This window comes from Corvus cornix, chromosome 8 (genome assembly GCF_000738735.6).
Source record: "Corvus cornix cornix isolate S_Up_H32 chromosome 8, ASM73873v5, whole genome shotgun sequence".
NCBI lineage: Eukaryota > Metazoa > Chordata > Aves > Passeriformes > Corvidae > Corvus > Corvus cornix.
In genome coordinates, this window is record NC_046338.1 from 31204569 (window position 1) to 31231819 (window position 27251).

The following is a 27251-nucleotide window of genomic DNA, read 5'->3' on the forward strand; positions in this document are numbered from 1 at the left end:
CCGCCCGGTTCTCGCGAGAGTTTCCGGTGCGCCGCCGCCGCCGCCGCTCCGTGTCAGTTGCGGGCCGGTAATGGCGGCGCTGAGGGGCCGCTGAGGGGCCGCGCACCGGGCTCGGGCCGCCCTCCCTCTGTCCGCCCTCCGCGGGATGTGCCGTGACCTGCCGCCGGCGCAGCGGGCGTCCACCAGGTGAGGAGGCGGCGGGAGTGGCCCGCGCCGCCGCCCCAGGCCGCGGTCGGCCGGCGGTGCCGCCCCGCCGGGGCGTCGGGCGAGGTGGGGCCGGGGCGGGCCCGGCCCGAGGAGCTGCCGGCTGTCAGTTGGCTCGGCCGCTCCGCCCGGCTCCGGCGTCTCCGCGGCATCCGCCTCACCCGTTAAGTCGCTTTCTTTTTCTAGTTTTAATTTGTTTTCCGCTGCTCGTCGTACCTGGGGGTCGCGGATGAAGGGAGAGGGTTGCGGTGTTGCGTTTCGCTGTTGTCTTTTCGCGTTGTGGGGGAAACCGCCGACCCCGGGTGTTTCTGCGGAGAAACAGAAACAGAGCCCGGGTGGCCCCGCCGCCCTCGGAGCCGCCCCGAGCACCGGGACGGCGCTTTTAAAGTTTAAATGTGCGCTTTGCTCGTGCCCGTGCTGTGCCGGGCGTCCTGCCCCGGCATTGCGGCATCGCTCAGTGTCTGCCCGCTCAAAGTCCTCCTGACATCCCCGGGAACGTCTGCCCCGAGCGTTCTCTGACTTCATCGGTGCCATTCACTGTGCCTGTTTGGAGGCATAAAGGCTTTTCTACGAGTGTGACTGTGTTGGGTTTTTGGTGTTATTTTTTTTCCCTGTGGATGCAGTTTTGTGTGGTATGTTGCCTGCTGTCGGTGTAGTTTTTGTGGAATAGTTAGGGTGGTCAGGCACTGGAGTAGGTTGCCCAGGGAGGTGGTGGAGTCACCGTCCCCGGAGGTGTTGAGGATGTGTCTGAGTCTGGCGCTGAGCGATCTGGTTTAGTGGTGTAAGGGATCCAGTTGGTGAATGATTGGACTTGATGATCTTAAAGGTCTCTTCCAGCCTTGACGGCTTTCTGAGTCTCTGATTGTTTCTGTCTCTGGATATAAGCTCTAGCTCAGCAGCTGTGCATCTCCTGGCGCATTGAGTAAGTTTGCAGGTAGAGGTTTTTCTGTCAAATAGCTTCATTGTGTAGATGAACAATCCAGTTTCTTGAAATGGAAAATTTAACACTTGACTGCTCAGTTTTGGGGGGGTTGCCATCTTAAGCTGCTTCGACTCTTATACTGATTTGAAAACTCTAAGTACGGTGACCAAAAGTGTTTGTGGGACAAACGTGTGGAGCTGTGCGTGATTCACTGCTTAGCATGTAAGTTCTCAGTGTTCTGTCAGGCTGTCTGCATGGTCGGGGTAAGTTTTGCTGTCTCTTTGCTACAGTTCTGGTTGCTGCAACAGTTTCATTAGGTAATGCTTTAGATAATTAAATGCAACTGAGGGTGTGGCCACCTGAACACTGTAAACTGTCGAAAGCTTCGGTTTTTGAGAGTGACGCTACTTTAAACAGAAGGTATCCTGCACCCACTAAACAGAGCAACTTAATTTATGTAGTAATGGCACATTTCTGCAAGGGGCCAGGGTGCCATAGAAATTACGCGCATCCAAAGGAGCGTGGGCAGCAGCTTGAGGGAGGTGATTGTGCCCTTCTGCTCTGCTCTTGTGAGACCTCACCTGGAGTGCTGCTTACAGTTCTGGTGTCCCCAGCACAGAAGGGACGTGGAGCTATTGGAGCAAGCCCAGAGGAGGCCACAAAATCGGTAAGAGAACTGGAGCACCCCTACTGTGAAGACAGGCTGAGAACATTGGGGCTGTTCAGCCCGGAGCATTGAAGATTGCATGGAGACCTCACAGCATGTTCAGTATCTGAAGGGAGCTACAAGGAAACCAGAGAGGGACTCTTCGTCGGGAACTGTAGAGGTAGGACAAGAGGGAATGGCTTCAAGCTGAGAGACTGGGTTTAGATTAGGTGTTGGGAAGAAACTGTTCCCTGTGAGGGTGGTGAGGTCCTGGCACAGGTTGCTCAGAGCAGCTGTGGCTGCCCCATCCCTGGAAGTGTCCAAGGTCAGGTTGGACGGGGCTTGGAGCAACCTGGGATTGTGGAAGGTGTCCCTGCCCATGGCTGGGAGTTGGAACTAAATGATCTTTAAAGTACCTTCCAACCCAAACCGTTCTAGGATTGTATGTTGCTGATTGGCGTGGATCATCTTGTAGGCTGCCTAGGCTGGGTGTGGTGGTGACTGAAAGAAAGTGATTTTACAACTATAAAACGTCTTGTTTGTGTGGATTTGTTAAACTAAGCTTTGGTGCATGGCTCAGGTTTGCCACGGTAACGCTTAATGATAAGCCAGTCCCAATGTGGATCATGTCTTGAAATAACTTTATTGGTAATTTGTGTCACCTCAGCAAAAGCATCTTTTAAATGGATAAAAATCTAGTATTGGAGTTGCTACATCTGTACTGAAGGTTTTGTTGACTTGGATGTAATGAACTTTGTGTCTCCTTTGACCTGTCTGCCAGACATACAGGCATTTTTAGCTTTCTGCTAAAAAAGTTAACTTGTATCAAGCAGACTTGTGGAAAAAGTCATTAATGTGTTTAGTCTCATCGACTTTAGAGTGCTCAGATGAGGCTGCAGTCCTATGAAAGTGTTCCCAGTTAGGCGGGTGTTTGAAATCAGGAGTGTCAGTGCACACAGCACTGAGATTTATTCCGTGTTACCATCTCTGGGAGGTGAGTGAAGCTGCACAATGTAACATGAATGGTGTGATGTGCTGCTCCTGCTGCTGCTTCTTTCCTCCCACTTTGACTGTTCTGCCAGCAGCCTGATAAACTGAAAGAAAAGTCACCGTAAAAGAAAAATTATTAATTTTCTGCCAGGTTAGTGATTTGAATTGGCTTGTGATGCAGTCAGGTGAGCGTTGCATCTATGACAGAGTGACATGATTGCTAGAGAAGGTAGGGAGGAATACATGCATTCCTTCATCACTGTGGAGCTGCTAAGTCTGCTCAACTCTACTTGGAAAATTTACATCAGAGATCCACCTTTTTATCAGTAGAGCAGGACTGTTTAAACTCTGCTACTGATGTACATAAACTAATTCATGCTATTCAAATCAGTAAGTGTTAATATGAGATCAGGTGTACTGATGCAATAGTGATAACAGAAGGACTTTGGTAGTTGAGTGCAGAAAGAAAACTTTCCCAGTGCAGTCAATATATTAGGCATGTGGCTGGAGTAGAACAGGAGTGTAAAATTTATCCATAGATGTAAGTGCTTGGAAGATAGATGTGTATCATTGTGCTAATGATATAATAGGCTTTAATGGACTGCTCCATTGAGAATAAAATTACTTGTATGCCTAAGTCTGAAACCTTTGTCAATATACTAGAGAAAGAATAGAGCAAATAAATGAACTAATCAATTATACCAGGCCAATTGAAACGTAGTGAATGCTAACAGAAATTCTGGCTGTGTTTTAGCTTCCTAAGAACACTTCTCACCGATGGCAGAATTTCTCACTAAGTCAGATCCATGGCAATGCACCAGGTGGAGTTCTCACACTGAAACAGAAAAACTTTTAAAGGGATGGTGTTATTTAAATACGGGAAAATATCTTACTGCTACTTTTAGCTAGATCAAGAAAAAGTCTTTCAGCAGAGTCCTGGTATCTGCCTCTGTAATGCCTGGTCAGAAACAGAGCTGGTGATCACTGTTCAGCTTGTCATGAGGTTTTTGTGTTTGGGGTTTTTTGACATCTTGTGTTGTTATTGAGACACTTCTTAGATGCTCCTTCTGAATGCAATTCTGAGCAGAGGCATCAAAGGTGAGAAAGTGGCATTTGGAACATTTTCCCTGAAGTTTTCACGCACTTTGAAAGGAAAATAGTGATCATCCTGCAGTTGACACAGCTGCAGATGAAGTTGCTTCTCTGCCCATATGTCTGTGGTCGTGGTGAGAGATTGAAAGCTGTTGTGTTTCTCAAAACTGACAGGTCTGGTTCTTGTACTTGGCTGAGAGATTTGCCTGTAAGTTCTAGGAAGACTCCCTCACAGTGGAGTGTTCCTTGTGAGATGAGACAGGACTTGAAGAATTTGAGCATATTTTGCTGAATGGATTTATTAGGGGCCACAAGAGTTGAAATCTTCTAATGTGCGGTTTCTGGTAACTGGAGGTGGAACCAGTGAACAAACGCTTGTTTTGAAGGCTGAGGAAACAAAATGCAGGAGTACTGTATTGGTCCTAGAAACTGGGGTATTTCCTTTTCTATCATAAATGCTAAGATCTTTGAAGTCAAAGGAGATACAGAACTTGTGAATGGATAGGCAAACCCTTGTGTGCATCTCCTTAATAAATGGATGCATTCTCTGTGCCTTCGTACTCTGATTTCTTTGCGAACAATGAATCAAGTTACACTAGCTGTCACAACATTCATTTCAATAGATTTCCTCAGAGTACCTCCTGGCACGTCATGCAGCAGACGAAGACATCAAATGCATTTCACTTTCAGTAAAACTACTAGTCTCTTTTTAGGGCCAGTTTTATCTTTTTTATCACTTCTACATCACTTGTGATGAAGCAGAGACACTTGCAAGTTGCCATGTCTTTTCATGGCAAAAGGATGTGGTAAATGTCCTTTCTCAGCATACAGTTGGAAAGAATCAGATTCAGAAATGTTTCATTTATAGAGAATCTTCACTATAGTTTGGATGCAAATTTAGTAGCTGACTGATGCCAGTGATTTAATCATGGAACTCATGAAACATATTTGTATTTTCTACTGGTTTTTTTGACATTTGATGGATGTGTGTTTATGTCATTTATCTTCCTGGTTAACAGCTAGAGGTAGTGACACATGCTTTGAAATTCTTAAATGCTCTTCTATCTGCAAGTGTGTGGTGTATCTTGATTGTTCTTTTTTCGTACTGCCTTAGTATCCCTAAATTTTTTTTTGTTATCTAGCTTAAGACAGATCAAATGTTATTTAATTTCTTTTGAAGCTTTTTTTATTATTCTAATTATTTTCCAAAGTAATAATGATTGGAATGTGAGTTCTTCTGGTATATTTACTTCTTGTATTACAAGACAAAATACTGAATATTATCTAAAATTAGATCATTTAGAGCAGCTAATGTTCATGAGCTCCTTGGGCATTGCTGGTGTTCACTTCCTTTGCATTTCATTTGAAGGCTTATTGTATAAATGAGCATTGGAAGGAGGTGGAGGGAGGACCTGCCTCATTCTGCAATGTCAGCTGTAGATTCTGGAGATGTGGAAGTTTTTGGACAAACACGTCATGCATTTGTTTGTTGTGCTGGAATTTGTCCTCAGTCCTGAGGAAGGTCAGTACATTGCCTGCATCTGATGGTGTTGAAAGGCAAAGTTTTCTCAAAATGTGCTCTGGCCAAAAAAAGAGTATGTTACTCTTGTATCAAAAAACATTTAAAAAGCCCATATACATAACCAAAACAAGTCTTAGAACAATGTATTATGGATATTTTTAACTCTCACTTAAACGGGATAATGCAATATGGTAAGAACTCGGGTTCCGGAAAAATGAGTAGATTAACGTTATTTTTATTCCAGACTCAAGCATATCATAATAAATTGTAGTCTGTGGTATTTGAGAAGACATGGAAAGTGTTTCTGGCATCTTTAAGTATAATTTCCATCACTTTCAGTAGACTGGCTCAGCAAAAGAATTTGCTTGACTGGGTCTGACTGTGCCTTCCACCTGTGTCTGTTACTGCCAGCAATGCAGAGCTTTAGCTGCACAGACAGGAGGATCTTTAAGATTCAAAAGTCATCTTTGTATTTATACATGGAAACTTAAAATGTTTTTGCAAACAGGAAAAACTATCCCGAAAACTGGTTCTTTGTGTCTGTGTCCATTTCCTCCACAGACAAGTCTGCACTGTGTGAGGTGTGGGTGCAGTGGGACACATTGGAGCAGGGTGTATAGACTCCCATGGTGCCCTTGAGCTCCAGTGGTGTCTCCACTGGTAAGAAGAAGGTGAATGGTTCTTGTTTTCCCCAGTCCCACTGTTCTCCTCAAGGCAGAGGCAGAGCAGCTTCACACATTTGCTCCTGGGGAGCAACAGCCAGTACAGGACTGAGACTAACTTGACTGTTCCATCCCTTCTCGTTCTGCTTGCATGGAGGTTGTTGCTTATAGTATGACATAGATAAAACTAATAAAGCAAAAGGAACAGGCAAAATTCTTTTAGCCTGTACTAGACCCCCAGTTCACTTTGCTTTACCATATAATCCTATTGACTTTCTGCCTGAATAAGGCAAGAGAGACCCAGACATAAAGAAAGGAAAATATGGCTTCTTTTATTGGCACTGGTGCCTCGCTTTTGCTTAAACTTCATGAAATGTTGTCCTTGTGTGCTGTGTACCCAGTTTGTAGCAAAGTCTGCTATGTGGATAAAACATTTGAGAATATCTCATAGAAGTCAATGTTAACAACTCATTTCATTCCATGCTCTTAGCAAACCTTCATCTTTTCTTTGGTGGTATCCCTTTTGTTTAGTATCCCTTATGTTGTTATAAGAAACAATGTCTTGAGGAGTACTGTTCCCTGTGCATACTGTGGTTTTGTCCATAGCCACTACATGTTAGTGAAAATAGCAGTGGGTAATCTCTTGCTCACATGTCTTCCGTCTCTGAATTGGCACAATTCAGTTTCCTCTCCTGTTTCTTGTTCCAGTGCCATGACTTCTGAACTTCCTCTTTCCTTTTCTTACCGAGTCTGTGCTTCTAAGAAAAAAATCCTTATCGAGGATACTTGAAAAAACTTCCCAATTGGCCAATACACAAGTTTCTTTTCTTCCTTTTTGCTGCTCTCTATGCCAGTTCTTCAAAAGTTCATTGCATTTCTCTCACCTTTCTACCTTTCTTATTCTCTTTGTTTTTATATCCTGTTTCTCTCACCATTTTTCTTTTCTTTTTCCCAGTCTTGTTTTTAATCTCTTCATATTTTTGTATATCTTTGCTAAGCATATTCTACTTTCATATCTCCTGCTCTTTTTAAAATGTTGTGCTCTTAACTACGTTCACTTCTTGTTTTGTTGTCTGTTGTACCTTTTGATGCCATCCTCGGTATGTTTAGTATTAAATGTGTTGGTTTCTCATGTTCCTTTTTTATGTGGCAGTGGTCTTCTCTTTGTTTCCATTTCCTCCTTTCCGGTGCTTTCTCATGCATTTTCTGATCTGTCAGTTCTCTTCAGTGTCTTCTTGTAGGAACAGTATTTGTAGAAGATAGTGGTTGTCATGTCCTGTATCCATCCCCCCGCCCAGTTTCTTCCAGGAGTTTGGAGTAAATTGTTTCCTTTCGTGTTTCCTCTTAGGTCCTCATCTGTAGCAGTTCTGCTGTGCCTTTTCTTGTGTACTTTTTTTTTTTTTTGGACATATGAGTAAAGAGTGAGATGGACACTTGGTGTGGGATTGAAATGTCAGAACACAATGGTGTTTGTATCTTAATCACTCACCCAAGGAGAGGCTTGGCAAACCAGCCTTGAATGGACCTGTGTGGGATGTCTGTGTCTCCCAGTGAGCAATCCAATAACCATGCGATTAGTTCTGTTGATTGTGCAGTCTTTCACCTTTTTTTCCAACAATTTTAATGTTCTCAAAGCCTTATCCAGCCTGCAGATAACCTTTTGCCATCAGTGCTATCTCCTCAAAAGTTCTTTGGCATTTCATCATTTGAGCTCAATCTCTTTGTTTAAGGTCAGTATTAAACAGAGGTGAATCATTTAGTTTAGCAGAACAAGATCTCTTTGAAGTAATCATTTCAGAATGTAGTTTTTATGTATTTTATCTAAAAGTTATTCATGGGACTTAGAGAGAACTTCTGTATTGACGTAAAATGTACTTAACAAATAATTTAAATTTCCTTCATATAATTTTTTGTTTAGTATTATTCTCTGATCAATATTCATTTCAGTGTATTTTAGTGTTTAACTGGCCCACTACCCTGCATGCAAGTCCTGTAAGGAGACATGGTAACTGTGTCTGGATTTACTTCTTTTTTATTCCCCACCTCTTTCTTTACTTTGGGTAACATTAAAGACTCTTTTCTATCTGGTTTAACTTCTTGCAGAGGCAGGGTGTTGAATTGAATACAAGTACTTGGTTTTTTTGTAGAGTGCTGCTTATTCATGTAAGCTGTAGCAATAGAGAGAAGTCATTTTAGTAATATGTAGGAATACAAAGGTTTATGGGAAATCAACATAATTTATTTGTACGTAGGTTTGGAGAAGCTCATAAATTTCTCCCACCCTTCCAAAGGACTGGGAGAGGGGCCCCTAAACCCCAGGCCCTCAGAGGTACGATTGCATCAGGACTGAAAACTACTGCAGTGTTGCCTTCCTGAAACTGTTCAATCAGCAGCAACCTGAGTTAAGCAAAACTGCTCCGTGAATCTCAGGGGCTGCTCTGAAGCCAGTGAGGGTCGAACTTCACTCTTGGAGCTGGCACTGCAGGTGTGCATTAGGATAAATACAGCAAGATGCTTCCTGATTTCTTCCCAGCTTGGAGGAGAGGTTGAGTGGCCTTTTATTGAGGGGCAGTAGAGACTTTTGAAGGAGTTGAGATGGAATTATTGACCACTAATGATCATCAGCACACACCTATGGGAATAACTCTGTTACTCTCACAGATGTGTGCTGATGATCAGTATGTATAGTGTGCACTATATTAAGTCTCCTCTAAAGTGTTTCACTGTCTGAATGAGTTCTGTTAGCCCTGGTAAAGGACTGGCAGTTTTTAGTGTCAGGATGAAAGCTATTAACAAGCTACTTCAGACTTTTTAATCTGGTACTTTTCATATGGAGTCAAGGAATACATAGAGTGTGCTACAGTTTTACATTCAGAGGGCTTCGTGAAATAAACAACATAAAATTAAAAAATATAGATTTGTGTATGTAAAATAAAAAGAACAATTCTAGTCCCTGATTAAGCTTTCTTACCTACACTAATAATTATAAGAATAAATCCCAGGAAATTACATGAAGATGAATACTTAATCCCTTAAAAGATGGTTGCTTGTCCAGAAGTTATCGTACGCTAAATTTACACACTGAGTAGGTTTTGTTATATATGTGTTTGGGCAAGAAACTGATACTGGTATGACACAATATTTTCAGCAGCTCTCAAAATCCGTTCTCTGTGGAAAATTCCCTGATTTTTATTAATATTTGTATTCTCCATTTCTAGCCCAACAGCTCTTTTCTCCAGTGACGGAGAGGAGCAGCGAGATGATTTCTGGGCAGAGCAGTGTTATGATTTACAGCTTGAATGATGTGAGGCACAAAATACTGTTCTGCATGAATGAGCTCTTCAGCACCTGTCCTAGAAGCAGAATTTCTAACTACACTTGGCTTGATGCCCATAACTATTGGGTACTTAAAAACTAACACACTCACCCTTTCTTTCTAGAATTTGTGTGTTATTGTGTACTTCACTAATGTGTGTGTACGGGTGTGTTTCTGTACCTACATATATGAGCTTACATACCTTTTCCACACTCTTTCAAACACTTACCTTGGACTCTTCAAAGAAAGTCACAACCAAAGGTCTTTTGAAGACCTGTGTTCTTATTAGTTAGTTTTTCTTGGGGCGTAAGAGCAGTTTTTTGGGGTAACTTACTGCTGTAAATACAAGATATATGACTGAATGTGAGACCAAACTTTACTGCTGGTCGCTGTGAGTGTCCTTAAAACCATATATAATAGAAATCCTTGTCACAAAATATCCGGGCAACAATCTGTTTCAATAAGCAGTAGATAGTGTTAATTTTGGTCTCCTTTTACCAAAAGATTGGTCTTTATATTTGATTGCCTTTTTATGTGGCACACAGTTCAGGGAAGTGAAAGCAAAAGAACATTTCGGTAATTAAAAAATAAGGAAAATTACATCTGGGAGTTCATGAAAGAAGAGAGAGGAAATTGTACTTTTATGACTCTTTCAGAGGTCTAGAACTTCCTGTGGTCACCTGATTTTTTCTTTCCTTAACAGAACTGTTGTCAGTGTGTTACAAAGACAGCTCAGCTAGCACATTCTGGCGGTTTTTTTGCTATTTTGTTTTGTTGGTTTTTCTTCCTTTTCTCCTTTATAAAACCTGCTATGGTGACAGTGGCTGGGAGTTTATACTTTAATTTTGGATTCACTGTGAGTCTTACCTTTGAAGTTCACAGGAAACCAATGACAGCACCAGTCTCGTCTTTTTTCCTGGCTGTAGTGTCCTGCCATGCAGTTCTGCTCTGCCTTTTCCAGAGATAGGTGACACATTCATTCTGTCATTGGTGGAGTCGGGTATTTCCCCCAAGCATTTATAGGTTCAAGCCATGTGTGTGCAGTATTCCAGTGTGGACATCTTCAGACTTGTTGCAATACTTGTTACTCTGATCTAAATTGTGTTGTCCTCTGGGTCTCCTTTTATCAAGTTAATGCTGCTTTGTGATGAACGAGAACAAAAGCAAACCCTTCTTTCTCCATGGAATTACATGGTTTCTGCAACACTGCAGGAAGCTGTAACCACATCTGTGATTTCATGCTGATTATCTGACCTTGTTCATGATGTGAGTTTGGAGTCACCAGATGAGGTGGACATTCATCGTAATGATCAAGGTTATGTTCTCTTCAGACAAAGATACGTTTGCTTTTACTTTATACCTCTTTGATTCTTACATGACAAATTCTTTTTTTAGGTAAATTGACACGATGTTGAGCAACAAGTCTAATGAGGTGCCTCTACAAAATCCAAGGCATAACCAAAGCAAGGATTCTACCAGAGGTAAGGATTTTCTTTGTTCTGTTGCTTTGTTTTGGGAGATGTTTTGTCATGAGTTGTTTGAAACTTTGGGGAGTTGTTCCAGAAAGCATTCCCCTGCCTCAGTTTGAGAGCTAAGAGCATGTGTTCTATGGCTTCCTCTTCACAGATAGCAGTTTTGTACCCTGATCTCTGGAGTATTTGCTGATCTGCATTAGCAGTTGTCAGCCTGGGATATGGTTGCCAAGATGGCACAGAGACAGATTTTTTTAAAGAGGAGGAGCAGTGCAGGAACAGAAATTGGGAACTGTTGGCTCTTGAAAGAAGTGCGGAAGAGCCAGAGTGACAGTTGCTCGGTTCCCGAGTGGTGAAGACGCTTGAATCGCAGCAGTACGTCTCCACTAGGATGACCTTTACAGCACTTTGTCTCCCTTAGCTGGAAAATCACGTTAGCTTTTTACTGTTAAGATTAATTTAGGACAGGAGGGTGCAGGAAAAATTAAAAATGACAGTATTTCCCTGAAAGAATCTTCCCTTAAAGGAAGAAGGGTCTCATCTGCACAGCAATTGAGTCGTGTGCTAAGCCTGTGGTTCAAGATCGATCATGGAATCTCCTGTATGACAAAACTGGACTCCAGAAGTTATTTTGAAAGTAGAGAAAGATTATTATTTTATCTGTAAGAGGGCATTGTGCTAATTATTTCATGTGTTCAGTTTCTTTTAAAATTACCTACTTTTTGAAGCTGTAGTGTTCAGTGGACAAGAAGCACCATCTCTAGAAGTCAAAGCAAAGTTGTTTCTGTGTGACTTCCCTAACCCTCTTCCTTTGTGTTGTTGCATCTTGCCTGAAATGAAATTGGCAGCTCTTTTACGATCAGGAAGAGATTATTTTTTTCAAATCTCTGTTACTACTACTCTCCATGGTTCTGACACACAGATGTTGTGTTTTATAAACCATTAGATTATAAGAACCATTAGAAAACAGAAGAGGAGGAGAACTGAGGAAGTAAATATTTATAGAGGAAAACACTACTACATCCTACTGAGCTGGATTGCTCATAGAGTAGGTACTGTCTGTTTAGATTAGAAGGCTTTGGTTAGTACCTCCTGCTTGTTCACAAACATTATTTCTGTTTTGTTTGTAGGGTGTACAGTTCAGAAAGATTACTGTTCATAATTCTGCTGTTCGGAGCTTGGGTTTTGAGTAGAGTCTTTCAGTGACCGTGTATTCATGCTTAGTTTACTGAAGAAGAAAATGGAAGGGGGGGAAAAAAAAGGTAGCTAAACTATAGTATAATAGAAAAATATAAGATATTTTTGTTGGGGTAGATAACCAGCTTCATTTTATCTTCTAAGCATCTTCTATTATATGTGGTGGATTTGATTGCAGGTGTCATCATGCATTCAACCTAACTTAGTAAACTTAAAGCATGTTACATTAAATACTTTATAGCTTTGTTAAGATGAGCTTTGACTGATAACAGTCTTTCATAGAGAAGATTTACAGGCTGGAACTGTGTCATAAAAAGAACTTGAATAGCAAGCGCATGAAAATTGTTTTGAAGTAACATTTTACTTCATTGTTTTCCATGTACTAATGAGAAATTAATTTCTTTGTTTCTGCCCTGGAAGATCTAACTGCAGCATGGGCTTCTTTTTCTCAGACTAAGGCTGCTGTAAGTGCTTTTTTTTCCTTTGGGGTTGTTTAGCTTGGGGTTTTTTTTTTTACTCATTTTCAAATCAGTTAGTGGCTACATAAGCTTTAACCAAAGTATTATTTTACTCAGGGACTGTCTCTTCAACAAGTTGTAAATGGGACAAAGCTGTTGGAGTATGTGAATGTTGAGCTTTGTTGTATCTTGGAAAGAGTCTCCTGCACATGAGGAGAAGCTTTTGCCACAGGAAGCTTAGTCTGGGGTGTAGTAATACATGCTAAGTCTTGAGTGTAATATTACCTTTTTATTTAGCAAAGTGGTGACATCACATTTTTCTGACAACTTGGAAAAACAGCTCTCCCCTGCTTACTCAAACCAGTCAGAAACTGGGGCAACACCAGGGTATTGAATAATTTTCCATTCTGAGCGTTGGAGTTGCTGTATTTCTGTGGGAATTAACTTAGGTCCTTAAGATGATACAGTAGTTTCTAAAACCTGGCTTCAGTGAGGCCAAACAGTTTGGGTTTTCATGGAATTCAGCTCTTTCCCATAACCTTGTCCCTCTTTTTGCTCAATAGCTGAGCATCAGCGTGGGGTTTTACTTGTGGAATTTGTATCATGCTCCATTTATAAGAGACCATTACAGAATTGTTTCCAAGTGGAATTAATATTTTATTCAGGCCAAGCATTAAGTCTCGGAATGGCATGTTATTATTAATTTTTTCAAAACAGCCTACTTAAGGGAACAAAACTATGCAAGAAAACCTAATTTAGATAATCTTATTAAACAAAATGTAATAGTAGTTTCTGATAGTTTTGCAATGTCAGCCTTGTGAAGTTGCTCTTGCCTGCAGTTTTGTTTGTCATGAAAAAGGAAAAATTTGTCATGTTTGGGGAGAAATAAAAATGTAGCTTAAAAGTAGAAAACAATGTTCTAATTTGCATTGTCTTCCAATTCTAGCTACGTCATATAGAGAACAAATTGGAAATAGCTCCCACTACCACAGCTGTGTTCGATTCAGTCATGGATGCCAAGAAGCCCTCTGCTAGTGCCAGCAGGAAAAGCAGCAGGAAGGGTATGTATTATTGAGGAGAGAATGTGTAAGGCAGTGTAAAGCCACTGCATTCTGGGAAAGCTTGGGTTCTCCCTGCTCCCAGGTTGTCTTCCTGCCAGTGATTTTTCTTCCTGAAACTCTAATTGCCCAGGAGAAACTGATGTTTCCTTCCCTGAGCTTAGGAAAGGAGAGTGTTTTATCCCAGTCATTTGGTTAGAGGGGGTGACAGGACTTGCCCCGCACTGTGAGTGAGTAGTGCTTACCCCACTATGATAAGATGTTTGCTGGATCTGGTGCTTCTGTTATCTGACTGAAGGAGAGCATTTGCTTATAGGAAATAAGCCCTCATTTTATATACTAAGGGCATTCTGGTACTGTGCTACTGGAGAAGAGCAGACAGATCGGCCTCTAGTGGCAACACGGTCAACTTCACAGATTTAATTACTTAGCATTGACTTTTAAGCATTATTATCTCTCTTTAAATATGGTCATTGTTTCAAGCACTTACTGCCTTGCTCCTAGTTGTTGAAATCAGCTTGTCAAAGGAGAGAGAGCTGCTCAAACCCAAGAAAAACGATGTCTATTATTCAGCCCCAGGAGCTTTCTCTTTCTGGAGAGATAGATACATAGGGGATTCTTTGGTTTCTGCTTCAGGTTCCCGGTCCTCCAGCCAAAATAAATCGAGCAAGGAGAAGTCCTCACGCAGCCCTCTTCGAGCAACCACTCTGGAAAGCAACGTGAAAAAATGCACTCGTGTGGAATTTCGTGAACCATTGGCTTCATACAGGTTAGTGCTGGGACAGCTGACTGCTGAAGAAAAATATGCTAAGATTAGATTTAAGCTAATAGTGGTGGTTTTGACAACTCCCATCACCCACCCACATGACAGCATGTGGTGTTGGACTTTTTAGTGAATATTACAAATTTATTTTTTATTCAGTGAATATGAGTTTAAGGTCAACTGTTTTGGAACGGGGCCAGGTCATCGAGCGGTATGGCTGTGGCCTTAGTGACCTGATGGGTTTGATAGGTATTTAGTTTCAGTAAAAAGAACCAAAAAGACTATTGCCTCATGCTTTTCCAGCTTTGTTTCATTAGTTCTTCAGTATATGTCCCCAAATGTATTACCAAGACAGTGTGGAGCAAGCGTAGTACTAGAGCTAGTACTAAAGATACATTCCATTTCTGTGAGTGTGAGAAACTCATATAAGAACAGCTTCTCATGGAACAAAAATGGCACAGAACACAGAACAGGCCGTAGAACACGATTATTATCCTGATTATCTAAGTTTTGGTCTTTTTTTCCACTAGTGTCAGTTGTGAGGTGGTTCTCCGTGTTGCATGTGAGACTGATTTGGATCAATTTTGTTAATTGATTAGCTCATGTACTAATTATGCTTGTCTTAAATTCTACACTTGTTATTTAAGGGTTTTTTTTTTTAATTGAAGGGTGACATTACTGCTTGCCGATTTTCTACTCCTCAACGTTATATATAGTTCTTTTCAGACAGAGAGTGCAACAAACAAAATTTTGAACAGAAGTCTCTTTCTGTTTCATCAGACTTGCACTATTAAGTGTGAGGTGATCAGACTTTAAAAGAACTTGCCTTTAAAGTGGAGCCAAGGTAGAGGAAGTCACTCATTTAGTTAATGAATGTGGTGATTGCTGAGTTTAAAGGTCCTACATTCGTGTTTCTGACGGTGAATTTTTTTCCCCTTCTGTTACATTGGGGATATATGTCGTTCTCTGTCTTATCACAGTTCTAGCCAGCTTGAGGCCAAGCAACTGCTGTCTGGTTTGGACCTGGGCGAAGCAGAAGGGAAGAGTGAACTCCCAGCCCATCTGGCACACGAGCGGGATGAGCAGGATCAGCACAGCAGAGGCTTTGAGAGCCCCTTCCCTTCTGCTGCGGACGAGACCGTCGTGAGGTACCTGAATGACCGGCCAACAATCGATGCCTTGCAGAATAATGAGGCATTTCTTAGGGTTGCAGCACCTCCAAGACTGGAAGAGGAAAAAGCCAGTGGCTCCAGGGGAGATGAGAGTAGCACTAGAGCTTCTCAGAGTAACGCATCCCAGGACAGTGAACTGAAAGTGTCTTCCCCTTCTGCCACGAGTATTTGCAGTGCTCATAGGCTGGAAATCCTGAAACAGCGGCAGCACGATGCCAAGTTGGAGAAGCTGAAGGAGAGGATCCGAAAGCAGTGGGAACATTCTGAGGAGCTCAGTGGCAGAGGACAGCACTTGGGATATGCTGAGCAGCCTGTCGTGGTCACTAACACAGAGAACACGGTGACTCCCAAGGTCAGGAAGGTGACAGCTGTACCTGCTGCTCCATCATACAGAGGTACGGAGGTGCTGATCCCCTCCCTGCTGGCTGTACAGGGTGAGGGAGCTCAATCCATTGAGCAACATTTCAAGGCATGGACCTGGCTCATAGCTCTGTTTGGGCAATATGAGGGTGAATAACATGGTCTGATCACAGATCACAAGAAAAACTAAATTCTTGCAAATTTTCAGAAGTGCAAATTCCTTTGAAATTCTTCCTGTCTCTTCTTAGAATTGCTATAAAAAGAAGCTCGCTGTATTGGTGTTTGGGTTGATTGCAGTAATTTTTTTTATGGTCTCTGAGCTTAGTAACATTGTATTGATTGAAGAAGCCTTTCACATTTTAATAATCTTTTCCTCACCCAGTCTGCTGTTTTTCAACTGCGAGCAAGTGGCAGACTGGTGTATTGCTTTCTTCTAATTTAGCATTAGAAATTCACGTAGTTCCTTTTTTACTTGGCAGTTTCCCATCCCTTCCATCCTGACAAAGCTGTATTTACATTTTATGGAGTTATTTTAAGCTCTTGAATCGTTTACTTTCAGGTTTCAATCCTGCTGAAACAGGGATTCGCGCTCCAGATGGAAAGATCTGGCGTGTGGACGAGTTTCGTATCAGTCGGGAGCTTTACAGAGATATTGCACTCCAGTTAAAAGGTGAGCCACAAGTGGAATTGATTAAGCCACACAACCTTCTCTAAGAGGCAGAGAAATATATTTTGTACACGTCTACAAAGTCATGGAAACAAAAAGTTGAACCAGTGAGCGTTAAATATATTGTACTTCTCTACACAGGAGGAATAACTCACTGAACACTAAAATAACAACAAAATAAGTCCTTCTCACCATTCTCTCATTCAAATACTTTTAACAGAAAACCAGTACTGAAAAGAATCAAGTAATGGCATTTCTTTGAAACAGGAAAAAAGAAAAGTCTCCATTAGAATAACTTTTGTTCAGTTTTGTGACTTCATTATACATGTTTGCGTGAATGAATACAATTTCCTGGTTAAAAGGACAAAGCCCGTTTTTGGTTTCTGTTTTCAAATGTACTGCTTCAAGGCACAGTCTTTATTAATCTTTCACTCTGAAAAGCTGCAGTACCATTGGTAGCTCTTTCCTCTGGGTGAGCTGAAGTAGGATGCCCAGGCGTGCTTTTTTATTTGCTAGGCTGGTTACAGCACGGTGCTGTAAGCTTGAATTGCCTCTGACTGACTGAGCTGGGGGAGGGGGAAGAGAGCAGGTGAATAAAATGGAAGGGAATGGGAAATAAAATCCCCAGAGAACCTCTAGTTTTGTAGCATTAGAGCTTGCTTATTAAGAATAACTTTTCTCTTTGCTCAAAACATTTAAGACTGAAGGAAAATGCATTGAGATTTAAGTCTGTAGGTATCTGTGTAGTGTCTTGTATGGCAATAAATAACTTGTCTTTTTTCTTTGTACAATTTGATACATTACTGAGGACTTTTTCTGGAATCACTCATAAAAAAATAGTTCAGGAAGGAGAGATGCTCCTTTTCAGTAAAATTATTTTGCAAATACACTGCTCAGATCAGTCTGTGAAATTAATGCCAAATTTCCACAGACTTTTAATCTACACTAGCATTTATTTTTTTTAATTTTGGCAAGTGTAACGAGCTGTTTATAGAAATTAATTTTTTTTAAAAAGCTTCGTTGAAGAGATCCAGTTAAATGGCATTTGGATCATGTGTCCAGTGCCTACAAAAGGAAGGAGCTGTGTGTGTGTGTTGATCCGTACTCCTGTCCTGATGCCATATGTACAACAGCTGTTGTGGAACGTGTCTCCTTTCTGAGCTGAAAAGATTATACTGAATAGCTGATTTCTAGTAAACAAATGCTGGTGCTACACATAATATATACTGCAAATGTATTTTTAGGGTGTCAGATTATCTATCCATGTGTTACTTCTGTATTAAATTTACAGCATGTGGTGTTTTGGGTGTGTACAGTCAGCTGTATCAGAACTGTTCTTTGCTCTCTAGTGCTAAAATAATCTGTTAGATCTCTGCAATCTACAGCAGCACTGTTCTTTACAACAAAAAGATTTTTATGTGTAAGCCTAGACCATACAGTGTGTCTTCATCTCTGTATAGCAGTTAGGCTAAAGGATACTGTATGGACCCCAAGCTTCCAGTAATTTTGTCTTACAGATGTTCAGAAGAAAACACTAGTTACTAGAATAAAACTAAAGACTAGAACAAAATTGCTGTAATTAGGAGCCAGGCGGGAAGCAGCCTGCACTTTCCTGGTGTCAGGAAAGGGCTGTTTACTGCTAAAAGAGGTGAGGAGGAAAGTTAACTTTCTGCAAATGCAGTCACTGAGGCCTCTGGTACTCAGCACATTGATTGTCTTACCTGCTCTTGTTGTCAGCCTTAAAGGCAGATAGAAAATTTGTAAGGAAAGGGTGCTAAGGGTGGGAAAGACACCTAAAATTCCAGTCCTACTTCTTTGAGATATAACCTCTTGTTCTGTCTCTGATGCTTCCTGTGAGCATCCATCAGAGAGTGGATTCAGATGAAATTAGGGGCTGTAAATGTTTGCATTGGCATCTAAATAAAGCTTCAGATCTGTCCGTAGAGGGGGTTGCATCTTGGTTGTTTTAGGCTGTCTGATCACATTCTTTAGAGAAGAGAAACCAGAAAACAGTGATAACAGTGGCCACAGAGTTCCTTATGTGCTGAATGTGCTGTCATGCATTAATGTGGAAGCAGCAGCCTGTGTGTTCAGGAGTGAAGGAACTACATGTCCTTGTGGAACATTAGAGCAGTAAAATGTAGTGTCTGTAGCAGAAGAGAACCAGCAGTTGTTCATGTTAAACTGCCAACATTTCTTTTAGAATTGAAAATTAACGCTGTAAAGATCTGCTGTGGCATTGCTGTGGCTTCACTGCCTTCCCGTGCGTAGGTAAACAGCCTTTGATTCAAAATTCCCGTGCTGTGAGGATTTTGAAGTGCTGGACTGAAGTCATTGATCTGGGTATATAATCTGGGAAAGTCAGTGAATTCTATTGTGTTTCTCTGAGTTCTGCTTTTTCAAATGTTGTAGCAAGCTTGTTGTTCTGTGTTCTCCTCTGTGGGGTATCACTTAACAGCTTTTGTTTGTTTTTAGAGGGTTCAACAGTGAAAGGAAAATCTAGTGAGAGAAACAAAGAGAAGAAAGCAACCAGACCAGCGCGGAAAGTGCAAAAACTGACACGGTTGTCAAGTCCAGAGTCCAAACAAGGTGACTGTTTTCTACTCTAGAGGGAGGATTGTCACATGTCCTTCAGAGATGAGTTTTGTCTCAAGAAAGAAAAATTAAAGCATATGGCTTTAAAAGTCTTCTTAGATGTGCATCAGTGCAGTTGTAGTGAGTCTGTACACTGTGCTGCATTTGGGATTGTGTGTGGTTTTGTTGTTGGTTGGTGGCTGTGTGCACTTTTATTTTTTTTGTGGTTTATTTTAATTTTTTGCCTTTCCACTTGCTGTGTGCACCCTGAGGAAACTGCTGTGGAGTGTGAGTTTCTTGTGGGGAGAGGTATCCTTAGGTATCTGTCAGGGCAGCGCAGACAAAAAGAAGCAGTAGCTCTGCTCTGGATCCTGTTTCTGTTCTGCTTGTGATGAAGCTGGTTAGAGCCTGACCCACAGCTCAGTCAGCAATGCTGAGACATGATATTAAAATCAGTGCCAATGGGACTTGCTGAGTTGCTTTCCTCTGTCAGGTGAGGAGGAGGGACTGCAGTCAAAGCTGTTCTCTTAGATGATTTCTCAGTGGGGAAGCAGAGAGCAGGATGCTTCTGGTTCTTCTCTGTTGTTCTGCCACATTTCAAGTCGTTGCTCTCCGGCACCTTCAGTTCTGGCTTAACCCACTCCTGGCTTTTTCAGTTGGTGAAAGAATGTAAACACATATTCCCTGACTAGTCTTCCAAATCTTGGTATTTTTAAAGAAATGTTTATCTCTTTTACCAACTGAGAACTTTTCTCCCCCACTGTTGTCTGACAATTCCACTCATTATTAAATACAATGTAATTATTTAGAGAAGATGATGTGAGCAGGTTCCTCTAGAGCAGTGCCTTATAGAAGAAAATAAAATTAACCACGTGTGGAATTCTTAGTTTCCCAGTAGTATTAATCTTTGATATTGGCAGCAAAAGACTTAGGAAGACTTTCAGATACGCTTCATATTTGATTTTAGTTTTCATACGAAGTGAGTAGTTATGGCTGCAATCACTCACATAGCAATTTCATTTCTTTAAATATATGCAAGTTTAGGCACCTCTTGAACCTCTCTTAAGGTTTTATATTTCTCCTTATGAACAGTGACCCATAATGTGTAAACATTTTGAAGGAAATAAAAGCTTCTTTAAAAATTATTATGAAGGATTTTTAGAGAGTGAATATGTGCTTCTGCATGCTGTAAATCCTGAAGCTGCTTGTGAATATTTTGTGGTAAGGAATACTAATACTTCAAGTGATAAGCATGGATTTGCTCCCTCCTATGCTGATCAGTCCCTACTTAAGGAATCACACTCAGCTGTCTTACATATTTATGACAGTTCCAAGTGAGGTAGGAGCTCAGTGCACAGGACACCCCCAACAATCCCACCCTGTGCCTGAGAGCGTTGTCCAAACGGTTCTTGAACTCTGTCAGTCTTGGGACTGTGACCACTTCCCTGGGGAGCCTGTTCAGTGCCCAAACACCCTCTGGATGAAGAATCTTTTCCTGATACCCAACCTAACCCTCCCCTGACACAACTTTAGGCCATTCCCTCAGGTCCTTTCACTGGTCACCACAGAGAGGAGATCAGTGCCCACCCCTCTGCTTCCCCTTGAGGAAGTCCTCTCTGCCTTGAAGGGAGTCAGCAGCTGTAAGCTCCAGCCCCTCCATTACATACAAAGCCACTGCTTGTTATAATGGATTCAGTGTGTGGAAAATGATGGCCTGAATTCCCTGGAAGACAAAAACCAGCTCTAAGTGGCACATCCATGCTAGTCCATCCTCCTCCAGTCATTGCAGTAAGAAACTGCTTACTGTGGCCAAGGCTATTAATAGCCACGGCTCGTGTTCTGCCCCGTTGGCGGGTTTTAGTTAAGCAGCTGACTTGAAATGGAAGATGACACTTTACACTGGCTCTTTAAACACACGCAGAACAAACTGAGAACAGTGAGTTCTGCAGGAGAACCCCTTTGGCTGATGCCTCTGTTTCAAAGAGGCTTGTAGTGACATGTTTCAAGTGACAGCTCTATTAGAAAATATTTGGATAATTTACAGTGCAGGGAGTTCCGTTAGCAAAGGGTTGAATAGGGGGCTGCAGACTTCAAGGTTATATACAATAACAAAAGAAAGGAGGTTGGAAACTGAGGACAGGGATTGCCAAAAGAATTATTCTGCTGTCCTGGATTTCACTTGACATTGTTGCTATCCTGTCTTCAAAGTGCTATTGGGCCCAGTACAGTCCCTTTTTTATTTGGCTGTGGTGATCTCACGCTGCAGTGGCTGGGTTTCTTTAGGCAGAGCTCCTGGAGGTAGAGCCTGAAGTGGAATTGTTAAAAATCAACTGCAAATTGTATATTCAAGTTAGGTACTTTTCTAGCAGTTAAATACCCTTGAGTGGTCTGATTAATTTATATATTATTAACTATCTGAATAAATCTATTTCAGTTTTCTTTTTTATACTGTGTTTTTCTCCAAAGTGCTTTTAAGGTAATTATTTTCTAAAAAAATGTTAGTAATATTGGAAGTTAGTGGGTTGAAAGGTGAGTTGAATAACCCTATCATTTAATCTACCCAATACTGGGTAAAGATGCCACCATAACCAGTTGTTATTGATGCCTGAGGTGGCCACTTAAAACACAGAGACCAGACAAGAATAAGAGAACAAAAGGAGGTATTTATTTGAAGGGCCTTCAAAGGTAAACCCTGGGCAGTCCAAAGGCTGCGGCCAGGATTTTATAAGTTTGGTTCATTTATCATTGTATACATATCAGGGTTAATTCCCTAATTATAACTTTAGTTAATGATGTAATTTCCCCAAGTTTACCTCTTCTTCTTAAGATTTTAGTTTGCACATATTGGGCCTAGGATAATCTAGGTGTCCTTGGAAAGCAAACTTAGAGAGGCTTGTTATGTCTAACCAGCATGAGACAACAGCAGTTAACAGGCCACAGGAAACTTCAGAGTTACACACTAGGCAGTGCAGGATTTGAAAAATATAGAAGTTAAAACCTAAGACATCATTATCATTTAATTATATGTAGGAATAAAATAATCCTATAACATTTTGATTGGGTTTCTGTCACCTGCAAGGTATTCTGTCCTTGAATTAAGTATCAGCTAATAGGGTTTATTCTTAACTGTTTTCAGTGCTGGAACAGAAATCCCAGCTAAGGGACAGTGAGTTAGCGTTGATGTACAACACCTGCTGCTTGGTATTTTTTAACCTGCTCACAAGACATGTATCTCACCAATTAATTATCTGTAGAAAGCTTTCAAGTGGTTTTGGGGTTTTATTTCTAGAGTATTAGCTAATATTATTTTAATAGGAAGGTTTATTTATTTTTGTTCCTTTTGTTACAACAATTTAGTTGTTTTCATGTTTTTATTTCTTATTTTCCATATTTGTGTGGTGATGAGCAGCTCTAGAAATATTACCCCTGTCCCTAGTAAGGCTTGTTTGGATCTTTTAGACCTGTATAACCCGTTCTTGTTTTTCAAATCAGTTTTTGTAGGGCTTTACTGTGCTGCAGTGTGTTTTGGGTGTTACACTGCATGACGTGTGGGTGTGTGAGGCAGCTGTGGAGTGTCTTCCTGGGACATCGGTGTGCTGACTGTTTGTGTAACTGCAGCTGTACCACTTCTGCAGAATTAAATGGCACAGAAATTATGAATGGCTGTGATGAATACTTCTTTCTGATACCATGGCAAATCCTCTGGTGCTTGACTTTTATTTATTCCTTATTTTGCAGGTGGAAACTGTGTGATAAGTGCATCCTCCTGGCGGGAGGGACAAAAGCTGGTAAAAAAGATCCTGGGTCCAGCTCCCAGAATAGAACAGGACAGAAGAGCTGTATCCAGTGACAGAACAGGCCGAGAGAGAGCTGCCAAGTCTGGTAAGTTGTTCTTTTATCACTGGACTTACTTCATTTTACTTTATTATATAACACTGCATGTCTGCAGACTAGAACAGACTTCTGAGATAGAATGTTGTGAGAGAGAAGTCTTATCAAAATTACTCCGGTTTTTAACCTGGAATTTGAGGGAGGTGGGGGGGAAATTTTGCTCACAACCATGGCTGGGATGCATAACTGTTGTTCCTGGGTGCATTATGGACGTTTTTTTCATGTCATGGTCCCTGCACATGGGACTTGAAGGGTGGAACGTGCTGCAAGGGTGCTTGGGGTATCTGAAAAACGTGAGATATAGGCTGCAACCAGAAAAATGGGCCGCTGCAATCTGTCTTTGCCTCTTGAAGCCAGTGGGGAAAGGAATGGCTAGCAGTGGTCCACAGGCCAGATGAATTTTCCAGGCATGCTGTATATAATCCATAAGCTATGGCTGAGCATGCCAGTTTAACAGGAATTGTGGTTCTTCCAGATACAGTATAGTGTCATCCATGTGCATCTTAAATACTCATTGATTCCTCCACCAGCCCTTCTCCGAATTTATCCAGAATCTCAGACAGGGCAAATAAGGCATGCTGGTAACTGCTGTGCTTCTTATGCCTGTGAGGTGGTGGGGCTGGTAAGAGTAGAAAGGGTGTGGACTCAGTGTAAGCAAAGGCTGCCACATTCAGACCATGACTGAATGAAGCAAAGACCTGTTTACAGCAAGATCTGCCCTCCTCCCTCAGCCTTCTTTTTGCAGCTGTTTTCCAAATTTGATTGTTACCCGAAGTATTTGACATCTCATTCTTTAGCAGGCTGCATTGGAAGGACAGGTTCTGATTCTAGACTGGATGTTACCCGTAAAAGCTCTTCAAGAAGTTCTGAAAGGTCAAGAAGTAGAGTACGGTCTGAGACCAATCTGAGAAAACTGGAAGCTCCTCTTCCAGGTGATAACCAAGAAGATCATGCCTCTGTAAAGAAGGACTTCCTGCCCGTGGAGATACGTGGAATTCTTGATGACCTGCAGTTGGATTCCATGAGTACAAAGCAAGAGACAGATGTGGAAAAGCAGAATCAAAAATCTGTTTTGCCTACTCAAAATATGAGGAGCCACAGTCCAACCAAAAGGAAACCGGACAAGGTAGCTGCCAGTGAGGAGCCTCAGGTGATCTCTAAGAAACGCCACTATGACAGTGATGAGGTTCGTCAGTACATCGTCAGGCAGCAAGAGGAGAGGAAGAAGAAGCAGAATGAAGAGAAGAAAGCACAAAAGGAGGCAACAGAACAGAAGAACAAAAGGCTCCAAGAGCTCTACAGAAAGCAGAAGGAGGCTGTTACTAAAGTGAAGAATGTGCCTCCTCCTGAGCCTTCAGCAGCCAAACGGTTACAGGAAACCTATTCCAAACTCTTGCTGGAACGAACGCTGTTAGAAGAGCCACCTCAGCTGCCTGCGGTGCAGGAAACACAGGTACAGCTGATTCACTCACTTAATGTCTAGCAGTTGTTTGCAGGAGTAGGAGGTTGTCTGTTTAGGAAGGTTGTGACTTGTGCTGGTCTGCTGGTTATCAGTTAAGAACAAAGAGCAAAATGTGTAGCTTTGCTTAAACATAATGATTTCAATGTGCAGCCTCCTTGCTAGTGGCTGCTTTTTGCACAGCAAAGCCTACTAGAAAGTTGACTGAAAATCATCTTTCTATTTTAAATAGAAGCTGAATTCTGGGTATTAGCCTTTTCAATTGTAATGAGGCAAGAGCTCCTAAATTCTGACACACTTTTGAAAATGCGTTTTTCTGGTTGTCTTCATCTCTAGCCCAGACCTGGTTATCAACCATCTGGGGAATCTGATAAAGAAAACAAGGCTCAGGAGCGTCCTCCGAGTGCATCTTCCAGCAGTGACATGTCCCTTTCGGAACCGCAGCAGCCACTCCTGAGGTGAGCACATGGGGCCTTGGGAGAGAGAGGAAAGTGGTCCTGCTTTCATCTCTGAGAGGTGAAAATAGACTTGGCTCTTGAGTTCATGTTCCAGTGAGAGTAATTGTCTTTACAGCAATTACAGCATTTTCCTTGCAGTAAAGAGGAAGCTGATGCAGGAAACCATATGAAAATTTTGGCTATGGCTGGTTTGCGAGTGTGTAAATAAATAAAGTGAATGTTGGTTGCTGGCAATGTTTTGTTGACAGCAGTGGGATGTTTATTTCGTATTGGGACACTCATTTCCTCTGCCATTGCCATTGGGCAAGAGAAGCTGATCGTATGAATGTATCTGTTGATTTTTCTTACTTGATTTGCTCAGTGTTGCTGTTTAATCTATTGTCTTGGATTCAGCCATTAGTTACTCTCTATAAAGCACCAAAAACCTCTGCTTCTGTTTGGAACCAGCTTTTCCCTATTTCTTTTCATGCTGCTTTCCCAATTTTTAATTGTTCAGTGTATTATCAAAATTTTCTTCCTGCAAGTCAAGGTGCCTAACCAAACATTTAGATGTAAGGAACTAAAAATCCTGAAGTTTCTTGGATATCCTTGATATCCCTGTTGTGCAGGTGTCTCCATTTTCAACCACATAATGAATGTCTGCTTCTTAAATGTATACGTGCATCAATATCTGTACTCTGAGTTAGTAAATTCAGTGAGACCTGTTTTCCTTCTGGAAAAGTTGAAGGAAGTTCACTGGGAATGCCATGTACTACTGTGTGTAGAATAAACTGCTAAAACATATAGTAAGTATTGTTAGTGTAACATAAAGAAAAAATGTAATTGCAAATACTAGAGGTGAGATGAGACTCACAGGACTGCATAAGGTATTCAGAGACCCTCATAGTAATCAGAGTAAAAGTATCTTGGGGGGACTTTCGAGGAGTTCTGGTATTCTGGACATGGGCAGGTGATAAGGCAAAAAACCCCAAAATTCTCCCTTTTGAAGTTAGGAAGTTTGGAAAAGACTTATGCTGACGGTGAAAAACCTCAGCTTGTTACAATCCTGAAACAAAGAGAACACCATAAATGGCAGTTCAGATTTGGGAGGTGCTGTGTTGTTTGATTTGTTGGGGTTTTTTTATTAAATAACATTCTGTATCTGTTTACTGTCCCATTCCTTGCCCCTCTGATTCCACCAAAAAGTATTTTGTCCTGAAATTAAATCTGTGACAATGGTGCTCTAAGAAAGACATCAATACTTGCATAAGTCATCAACGTAACCATTGGCTTTTCATTTCAGGAGCGATTTGATGGAGCCTCCATGGGTACAGCCAGACAGGTTGAGCCCAAGAGTCCAGCTCCCCTACCCACAAGCTCTCTTGGGCTCAAGTGGACGCCCTTGTTCCCAGCACTGGAGTCTGGAGCAGGTGGACCTTCTGTCAAAGGAGTGTGACGCGATGTTGGCAGGCAGGAGGATCCATTCTGCCCCTGTGGGGTCCCTGGTGCCTCAGTCATACCTGAATTCATCTGCTGCACAGGAAAACCTCTTAGTGAAACCTACTGCCAGCCAGTATAAGAGCAAATTAGATCGCCTTGAAGCTTTGAAAGCTACAGCTGCTTCCCTTTCTAGCAGGATTGAAACTGAAGCCAAGAAGTTGGCTGGCGCTGGTATCAACTATGGTACCATGTGGAACTCAGAATTTATGCAAGAAAACCAGGATGATGGACGGTGGGCAAAGGCTGTGAGTCCTCCTGTGAGAGAGGAAAATGAAAATACTTTTTCAGCCAGAATTCAAAGGATGTTGAGTGCCTGCGTGTCTCATACAGCCTTTGATGACAACCTTCCTGGGGTAGGCAACCTTAGTGAGTTTAAAAAGCTCCCTGAGACCATCAGGCCTCTTACTGACGTAGTCAGCCTTGGATTGAGGTCTCCTGCTGCTAACAGGCATGAAGGGATCCTAGGACATTTATCCAAGAGACAGACGGACTCCCCAGGGCGTGAGAACCAGGCGTATCCACTGACCAAAGCCGTTACTCCTCGTGAGTCCAGCATCGACTCCATCAGCGAAGGGCCTCTCCTGAGTGATGGAAACCTCTCGGAAGAGGAAGGAGGCCAGCACAAGCAGCTGCCACTGAAGATGCTGGAGACATTAAAAGAGAAGGATTTCTGCATTCGGGAGAGAAATGCTTTTGAGCCCATAAAGGAGTTCCAGAAAGCAGCTGAGAGGTGCTCGCCACTTTTCACTCAGACAAATGACACACACAGCAAGGAGCCCTGGGAGGAACTGGCAAAGGGAAGTCCCCACAGTGTCATCAACATCTTTGCAAAAAATTATCAGCTTCATGGAAAAGGTAAAAATGGAAACATTTCTGAAAGCTCTTGTGA

The 27251-nt window shown here is 41.8% G+C and overlaps 1 protein-coding gene across 8 annotated transcripts in view; it reads left to right on the forward strand.

Moving 5' to 3' along the window:
• Window positions 1-27251, forward strand: part of CEP350 (centrosomal protein 350) — a 72705-nt gene that overhangs the window by 2006 nt on the left and 43448 nt on the right. For 4 of the 8 annotated variants that reach the window (XM_010406285.4, XM_010406290.4, XM_010406288.4 and 1 more), the window contains exons 1-12: window positions 90-186; window positions 10750-10835; window positions 12444-12487; window positions 13428-13542; window positions 14176-14308; window positions 15283-15869; window positions 16394-16504; window positions 18977-19090; window positions 22814-22957; window positions 23764-24419; window positions 24762-24883; window positions 26166-27217. In XM_010406285.4, the coding sequence (XP_010404587.3) occupies window positions 10763-10835; window positions 12444-12487; window positions 13428-13542; window positions 14176-14308; window positions 15283-15869; window positions 16394-16504; window positions 18977-19090; window positions 22814-22957; window positions 23764-24419; window positions 24762-24883; window positions 26166-27217 (3151 nt within the window). In that variant the 5' untranslated portion in view covers window positions 90-186; window positions 10750-10762. Of the gene's footprint in view, window positions 1-89; window positions 187-281; window positions 368-1802; window positions 1954-10749; window positions 10836-12443; window positions 12488-13427; window positions 13543-14175; window positions 14309-15282; window positions 15870-16393; window positions 16505-18976; window positions 19091-22813; window positions 22958-23763; window positions 24420-24761; window positions 24884-26165; window positions 27218-27251 lie in introns of those variants that run through there. The other 4 variants (XM_010406287.4, XM_010406286.4, XM_019290047.3 and 1 more) reach the window with 4 other exon arrangements.